Source organism: Phasianus colchicus, chromosome 3 (assembly GCF_987193195.1).
Source record: "Phasianus colchicus chromosome 3, bPhaCol1.hap1.1, whole genome shotgun sequence".
In the NCBI taxonomy this organism is placed as follows: Eukaryota; Metazoa; Chordata; class Aves; order Galliformes; family Phasianidae; genus Phasianus; species Phasianus colchicus.
Genome location: NC_143438.1, coordinates 25,068,355 through 25,077,101, shown reverse-complemented (window position 1 = coordinate 25,077,101; position 8,747 = coordinate 25,068,355). Strand labels below are relative to the sequence as shown.

Genomic DNA, 8,747 nt, shown 5'->3' with positions numbered 1-8,747 from the left:
TTCAGTTTAAAACCATTTCCCCTTGTCCTATCACTATCCACTCTTGTAAACAGCCATTCCTCCTCATATTTATACGTTCTCTTCAAGTACTGGAAGGCCACAATGAGGTCTCCCTGGAGCCTTTTTTTCCTCCAACTGTCTTCAGAATTTAAATATTTTTCTCATTTCTAGATGGACTTTTAATTAATAAAGATCAGTCTCCTTCCTGCCTGCAGCCCACAGGCACTGTGCAGAGGATATCACCCCACACAGCCATTGAGGAGGCCAAAATGCCAGTGCTAAGGGGTGTCCTCTGCTAGCAACTTGATTGAAAATAAGGAAGGGTAGAAAAAAAAAGTTAATCTGTAAGATGTTGCTGTTGGCTTTTTTCATAGAAGGAACAAGCTGACTGTAGTAGATTGTGTAAGAAATTAACAAAACTAGAAATTGGTATAATACCACAGCAGTTAAGGGTATAAAGGAGAATTCCACTTAAGCTGTACCTGGATGGTTGAAGTCTTAATGTTTTTATAACTTTTGTCATTAATACTTTCATGTTAGTATACAGGATGGAAACTTACTAGTTTCTTTGCATAAATACCAAGATCTATCAACCTCATGTTTGAAAATGCCGGTCAATAAAATTATAGAAAGTAGGGGGGAGCTAGGAGGGACATCTCTACCTTAGTAGAGGTCTTAGAGATGCCTGTCACCACTGTCGCCAGCTTGACATTGATCCTAAATTTCCTTGAGCACAAGCTTGGGAACAGCAACATGCCTGTTACCATCCTTTTACCACTTTTTCATTTACTGAAAGCTGCAGATGAAGGTAGCAGCCTTCTGGAGAACTCTGAAATCTGCCCTGTCATCTTCCATGCATGCCATAATGTGACAGTAAGTGCTGTCTTTTTGGAACGCTGTTCTCAGAGGTGACAGTGTCAGGTGGTAGAGAGAAGGGGAGCTACCGGAGCTCCCTTCATCCCTTTCCATTTGTAATTGATCCTGCTGCTCCAGGGCTTAACCACATTCACCTTCAGATACTATCTGTGGGCTGGGACAGTAAATTAGCACAGCCTCTCTCAGATTCCATTAGCCTTTGTTAAATTAAACTCAAAGGGCTAAGAAATCACTATAATTTATTAATAGATACATTAGTCTTATACATTTGTACATTTTATGACGTATACTGCTTCCATCCTGCCATCCCCTGAACATTATCTGATTTTCTCTCTGAACACAGCTGTGAGGCAACACCAGCATTATGTTCACAGCATTACAGTTTCTGGCGTAACAGCAGTAACAATACATCCTGTGCAAGTAATTCTTTGAACAGAAACTCATTATGTTCTTGTTTCTACTTTCTTCTTTTATGGCTGTGATACTTGTCTTCTTCCCTGAAACAAGAAAGCAAACACCATGTATGTTGTTAATGTAATCTGAAGGAATAAAAGTACCTGAAAAAAGAAAGCTCTCATTAAATGTAATCATATCCTTTACTAAGGAAAGAAAGTACGTCTCATATTGGTGAAATAAACAATGCAACTGATTACAGCCCAGCGCAAACTATCCCCATGGGATATGTCAAGATAGCAGCCTCAGACAGTGTTGTATTAATCCTGTAACATTGTTGGAAGCATTGACCTTTCAGCTGTGGAAAGTTCTGAACTCTAGAGCACAGCAACTTTTGTTTAGGCACTGACCTGTTGTACTGCACGTGAGATTATCCTAGATTTTAGATGAGACTTCTATTCCCTGTAATAAGTTCTTCTGAAACTGGCCTGATTCAGAAGCAAGGATGCAGCTGATGCTATTTCATCTCACCTTTCTCTTTTCCTCCGAGAATCTCTGTCCTTCCCTCTGTCACGACTCCTTTTTCTTTTACTTGGACTCCTGCTGCCCTCTCGCCTATGTCTGGTGCGTTCAGTGTCCTTTGAGCTTCCTCCAGACTGCCTTGAGTCCACCGAAGCTGACCGCCTGTCTTCCTTTCTGGAGAACAAAAAATAAAAACGTTACTGATTTTGTTCATTAAGCACAGTTTCACAGTCACTAGTTTTTCAGTATCAGTTCTGTAACAAAATGACCTACTAACAGTGTAAGAAAGACGACATCCTATTAAGCCACTTCCTCTTAAAAAAGAAGACCAAACAACAACAACAAAAATTTCACAGGCCCTCAGGCTGCTGATGTCCACACAGAAATAGCGAATCCCTCATGAATGTTTAAATGTCAACTGTGATGTACCTTCCTGAAGATTTTGACTTTCCCCCTTCACACATCTCTGCATTATCCAACCTATTCTCTTCCTGCCAGTGGTTGCTGAGTTCCTCCATATGTACACCAATCACATCCCGAATCACCTCAAGAGTAAAGAACGATGTTAAAAAACAAAAAACAACAAAGCAGTGTATCTTGCTGCCATTTTCACATGAAAAATTCACTACTGCCAGAAATACTACTGTTACTTGTAATTTCCTGCAGCAAACTCAACCAAAGAAATTCTCTTATTAGCAAGTCTGCAACTCTTACCAGGAAGGGCACAATAAACAGAAGAGATTTTTCCTTGTCTCAGGTATACCCCATTGTTTATGCTGATATGAACTAAGCATACAATAAACTCGCAGCTTTCTCTTGAGCTGCTTACCTCAGTGTAAGACTTCTTTGTTATATGAACGTTCTTAGCCCTGTAGGACTGCCGTCGCCTTTTGTAGTCTCGCATTTCAGCCAGAATTTCAAGATGGGACTTTGGACCCTTCTGACTGTCATCTAACAAAGAATTCGAAGTAAAACAAATGGGTATTAGCACCTGCAGGTATATAAGTCTGCTGCTTTATTACTGAAGTGTCTGAAAAAAAAAAAAATACATTGTATTGTTCCTCAAGGTTCTCCAGTGTTGAATAGCTATTATGAATTTAACACAAGCTTCCTCTCCAGCCTCCTTGCTGTCTATACAAGACTATAAAGACAACATTCAAACATTATTATGTGATCTTAATCTCCCAACAGTAGTCCAAATCAATGTACAGGCTTGCAGTTTGGTCAGACCTCTTCAAAACACAGGCTGCATCTTCAAAGCCACTATAAGTGTAAGACAAAGGAGTTGAGACAGCCTAGTTCTGAGGAATATGTACCCATGTAGATGACAAACACCATCTCTCCTACACACAGGGTGCATAGAATAACAAAGTGAAGTTTTGCTTGGAGACACCGGCATGTCTCAATAGCAATAGAAGGCTTTGTCTCTTGTATCCATTCCTATATTGCTCAAGATTTCAACCCAGCAACCACCAACCTCTCCCCAGGCTTTTAATTTTAAATGATCTTCAATCACATCATTTCTTGTAGTATATGCTGTTCCAGACTTTGCAGCAACTTGTCAGCATTAAGTAACCTGAAGTCAGTTGCAAATGACAGCAGATCCATCCATTAAGATAAACATAATACCTATGCCAACAAAAGAGCACCATGGCTTTCTCAGAACTGTCAGCACAAAGAATACCACTCTGCTGTTTCCTGGTGCCAGAATGTCATACAATTCTAAAAAACTGCAATGTTTTCCCACAATAAAAAACAATAACAAACAACAGTTCAGGCTGGCTTTCACCAAAAACTCATCTACTGATGCAAAGTTAAAGCTCTGAGCAATAAACTCAACAGTAAATTATTTTTCAAACCTTGAGTAATCTTGGCTGCTAAGTCTACAAAGAGGTCACTGTCATTTTCTGTGATCTGTGACCTAGATCTCTGTTTCTTTGTTTCCTCAACAACATAGTCATAAAGAGCAAGACGGTCAGCTTGAGTCAGGTCACAGATGAAACGTTTGTGATTTTGAGGAACTTCTACAGGCAGTGATGAATAAGATCCTGGAATTTGAACAGCACTGTTATTAGTAAAATGGCATAATTACACAGGAAAACACTAAAAAGCTCAGCAATGCAGTAAACACCTGTGATGCGTTCACCCTTCTCTTACATATGTAGGGAGTTAAGTCCTTAAGTTGAAAGGATAATACAAGAATTTTATTTTTAGAATATATTATTCCTACAGGGTCACAGAAATGCAGAAACATGCCCTAATAGTTACATGCTTGTGATTTTACAATGATCTCACAGCTTATGATCAAGACCAGCCTTTCAGCCCTATTATACAAGCTGTAGCTACATTTTTTCCCCTCTGTCTCTACTGCCAAAGACTTAAACAAGTAATTTCAAGTTAGCACATCTTAGAAGGGGCCAAGGCACCATAATAAAAACTACTCCATACGGTTTTAATGTTATCTTCATAGAAATGCAAAATTGCAGTGAAAACTGGATGGTAAACACTGGCATCTGGTGGCTCACTGACATATCTATGTGATACACCTCTTATAGGCTTAACTGATTTTTTTCTACGTGGCTATAATTGCATCAACTTAGTGAATTATCACTTGTTTCAGGGCAAAATGCACCTGACATGCTAAGAAAGCCCAGTGCCAATCACACAAAGGCTTTGCTTTGTGAAAGAAGCAAGAACATGAAAATCCATGCCTGAACAAGTGCTGCTGTATCTGAATGTCAGGTCAGGAAAGTACAACAAAGTTCCTGTAGGTGGCCCTACTTTTCTACTCTATCTCAACTCTCCAAGAGAAGTGCAAATTGGTCTTAACCTACTCTATAGTCACAAGACCTGCTATAAAACGAGACAAAGAAATGTGGTGAGACCAGTGGTAAAGAACTTTATAGTATTTGCAGATGTTTGAACATATTTATTATGTAACTACTTTAAAGAGTCTAGAAACAATTCAACATAACACCAATGCATGCACTATTCAGCTTTTGATCTAAGAAGTGATGGATGAGCATGCACAGCTCATAACTGACAATCCTTAAACTGAATTCAAAGCACAGTTCTTTTTTCCCTTCTTCCTCACTCATCCCATGAAGAAAAAGGTGGGATGCAGCTTGAGAAGAGTTTGGGCCATAAAAGGCAGAAGACAGTATCAGAAAATGCAGGCGGACAGTAAGCTGTACGGAGTGGGATGGGAAGTGACAATTGGTGCTTCAGGGAACTCCCAAGTTCTGCACTACTGATACTATCTCAAGTTCTTTACCTGGCTGCCCTTCATAAAGAAAGCATTTTACTCCTAAATATAGAAGGGAAGGAATTTTAAAATCAAATAAATAAATTAAAATTTCTCACAGCAGTTCAAAAGGGGGAATCAAGCAGCTCTCCACAGAACAGCTGAAAAGCTGTTTCCTCACCTGCATGCCACTTACCTTCAGTGTAGCCTATGCCTTCTTTGGCACTCTGAGCTCTAGCTTGCTGAACTATGTGAAACTGTAGAGCTTTATCTGCAGACAGAGAAGAGAAAGTCTCACACAGAACTTTTAAAACAAGTACTTAGTAGCCTTGGTCTTTATTTCCCAACCTCTATTATGAGACTTAAGATATTTCATAGAATACTGTAGTTTTATTTGTGTGTAAGAGACAGTTGAAAAATATTCTTATCCCATATTTGAATCGAGGGGAGGGGAAAAAAAAAAAAAAGAAAAGGAAGGATTTGGGGGTTAGAAGGATAAGGAAAGATACGTATGTATACTGAAATCCTCACCAATGCCATTAACAGTGTTGTTACTGTACCTCCAAACTCAAGGGAGGGTTTTTAATGACGACGATGACTGATGGCAGGGCAGCATGGCATGTATGGCAAGGACTCAGGTTCTGCCACGCAAGGGGTGCTCCAAACAGGACCATGGTTGCACTTTGCAGGGGCAAGGGTGGTGTTAACAGGCTGCCCGGAGGCTTGGAGGCGTCTGGAGATGGGCACGGGCTCTGGGTGAACCCGCAGCTCCCTCAGCCACGCTGCGATTCCACCTCCATGCAGCCCCCCTGCCGCCCACCCGTGTGCTTACCCATTGCAACGGTGGGCACCTTCAGGTTCTCATAGAAGAAGCGGGAGTCATACATCTCGGCCTGTGGGACACGGCAGCCCAGTCATAAAACCTTTTAAGTTGTAGCCTCCCCCTCTCCCCGACGCCCAGCCCGGCGTCCCTCCCAGCCCACCTGCTCCTCGGCGGAGTAGCCCATCTTGCGGAGGCGGCAGGACGCCGCATGCCTCTCCAACGACGCCCGCGGCACACGGTGATGGGCGTCGTAGGGGCAGGGCACCCGCTCCACCTGCGGCGGGACACGCGTCAGCGAGCACCGCGACCCCCGGGCCGCCCGCCGACCCTCGCCGGGCAGCAGAGAGGCTGGGGATCGGCGGGCGGCGCCGTTACCTGATCCTCCAGCCACACCGCGCAGGAAGCCGCCATCGTTACTGAGGGCGGGACAGCCGCCGGCACCGCGGAAGCGGAAGAAGGAGCCGCCGCCATCTTTACTCCGGGCGCGCCCGAAGGGGGTGCGGCGCCATCTTGTGGGGCGCCTTCGGGCCGGTTCTGAGGGGGGCGGACGGGCGGGCGGGCAGTGCTGTAGCTGCCTGCCCTAAAGACGCTCTGGAGAACGTGTCTGCTTCTGAAAGGCATCAAACAGCTCTGGAAAGGACGCTTATGGGAAGAGCTGCTGCACTTCGGTGCCCTTCCCTGGGTTAGGAGTTTAATAAGAGCACCCACGGGTAGAAATCTGCCCCGCAGGTCTGATCCTTTCCCAGACATCGGCAGTGGGCTGAGGTGGTGTAGAGCCAGGATTGCCTTCGTTCCCAGCACCATTCCTAAGCAAGCACAGCCACAAGGATAGACGCCTTCCCTCAGACAGCGAGGCTGCAGCAGGGCTCAGCACGGGTCAAGGAGAAAACAACTATCCTAAAGAAAATTTAACGTGACTGGTGTTTGTACGTGTCTGTTTTTGCTCGTGAGGAGTGGAACGAGTCGGTCTAACAAGGAGGGGCGGGGTGGTGGAAGCATGGCAGATGTAGCTGCCAGAATGGCCCCCGTACATCTGCTTTCATTAGCAGATTACAGCCATTTCTCTCCTGCGCAGAGAATTTGAGACTCAGCTGGGATTTTAGCCCTCTGAGAGATTTGCTGGCTCTCGCCGTGTTTGCCTGAGGATCTCAGACTTCACATGATAAAGAATACTGAGAGCTGAAGGCTCCCCATCTGCCCTTGCAATTTCATTTGTGCTGTAGTGGAGTATGCTGGCTCCCATTAGCACGTTTTATCGGAGGAGTGATGAGAACAGCTGGGCAAAGCTGTTCAGGCCATCTCCGCTGGAAAACACCATTTCTACAAAAGTTCAACAGAATATTGAAGTATTTTTTATGGTAGCTTGATAGAATCAAGCAACTCTTTTTTATTATTATTTTAACCTATCAAGTTGATATTGAAAAATCAAAATATTTGTTTTGCTCTACTAAATTAGGACATTTTGAATTATTCAAAATATTTCTTTGTTTTCCTAAAAGTACTCGTTCCTGAGATCATCTTTGTGGTATTCCCTTGTTTATTTATTTATTTGTTCAGTTTCTGGCCCTTATGGATTTAGGAAAATCCCTGAGATAGAAACTGCTGGGGTGGTTCTTCTTTCCAGAGTTCAGGGACAGAAAGTTGAGTCAAGCTTCATTTCCTGAGCTACAGTAAATCCAGTTATGTGGTGCACAGACACAGTGGGGCTTGGAACAACACAGGACTAACGTTAAGCCCCTGAAATAGGTTTACAAAACAATCAAGGACAACAGGTGAACCAGGTCTTTGTAACAGTGCAGCGGGGTGCTCTGAAGCAGCTCCTGTACCCAGCAAGTCAAGTGTACAGCTCAACAGGGATCCTTGTGCTGCCCACCCCTCTGCCAGCTGAAGTGACAGCAATGCTTTGTGAGAGGAGGGAACCAGGGGGGATAATCTTAGGCTCAGTGATACCTTGGGAAGTGCCTTCCAGGGATGCCCTCCGGGCAGCTGTGAAAGCTTCTAAGGCTGTTGCTGTTTTTGTTGAGTTTGTTGAGAGGTAAGGTCCTTGTCGAGGAAAGGTGAGCCACTTTCCTGCCATGTGTTGTGGCGACAGACTTTCCAGGAGCAAACTGACTGGCCAAAGCAGAGGCTATCATCTTGCAAAAATTCACAGTACCTTTTTCCCACATTTATATGGGCTTCCTATCAAATAAGGGGTAAGATCACCTATCTGGTTGTGTCGTTTCTCCTGGCTGATTCCAGGCAGTGGCATCTATGTTCTCCTCAATGCTAGCACCATGCAGACTGCAGGCCAATGGCTTTGTGACTCTATCTGAACGGCATGGTTCATAAAGCACCATCGAGCTTAACACATTTCAACCCTCATGGTCCTTTCTGAGGAGGAGAGAGGAAATAACACAGCTGCATTTCCCAGTGTGAAACAACCTCCCAGAAGGGGGGGGGGGGGGGGGGGGGGGGGGGCATGAATACAGTCTGCCCCCCTTGCAGCGCAAAGTGCTGAGTGTGCTGGTAATCTGGTGCTTCTCTAGGAGCTTTTTCTGGGCAATATGGATCTCCTGAGGAAGTCTCTGTGGGAACCAGCCCCAAAAATCCTCACAGCACAGCAGAACAATCTGAAACTGGGGAATAAGCAGAAGGCAAAAGAATGAAATAATGCATACATTATGTCAACATAAAGACCATATAGCACTCCTGGGGAATTCCATCATGTGTCCTCCAGAATGAATCTGTACTGCAGAAAACCCAGCTGATCGCACATTGCATGTCCTCCATACCCTGAGGTAGGAATCTCAGTGCAGGGTCAGAAGTGAACCACTCTGCCTCCCCTAAAGCAACAAGCTGAAATCATGGTGAAATCTCACTGTTCTAACAGGCCAAAACTCTCTGGAG

The 8,747-nt window shown here is 44.1% G+C and overlaps 1 protein-coding gene across 3 annotated transcripts; it reads right to left on the bottom strand.

The window, feature by feature from the left end:
- Positions 1-621: 621 nt before the first annotated feature.
- SNRNP48 (small nuclear ribonucleoprotein U11/U12 subunit 48) lies at positions 622-8,291 on the bottom strand. Of its 3 annotated transcripts, XM_031589216.2 has the most exons (9): positions 6,234-6,344; positions 6,019-6,132; positions 5,868-5,928; positions 5,232-5,306; positions 3,651-3,839; positions 2,621-2,742; positions 2,221-2,336; positions 1,801-1,965; positions 622-1,373 (listed from the first exon to the last, which is right to left on the bottom strand). In XM_031589216.2, the coding sequence occupies exons 1-9, from the start codon at positions 6,327-6,329 to the stop codon at positions 1,334-1,336; spliced, it is 978 nt and encodes a 325-aa protein (XP_031445076.2). In that variant the 5' UTR covers positions 6,330-6,344; the 3' UTR covers positions 622-1,333. The 3 variants fall into 3 exon arrangements, with proteins under 3 accessions (XP_031445076.2, XP_031445077.2, XP_089993232.1); XM_031589217.2 differs by lacking the exon at positions 3,651-3,839; XM_090137106.1 differs by lacking the exons at positions 622-1,373; positions 1,801-1,965; positions 2,221-2,336; ... (1 more) ...; positions 3,651-3,839; positions 5,232-5,306 and adding an exon at positions 5,313-5,768 and having other exon boundaries at positions 6,234-8,291.
- Positions 8,292-8,747: the final 456 nt, after the last annotated feature.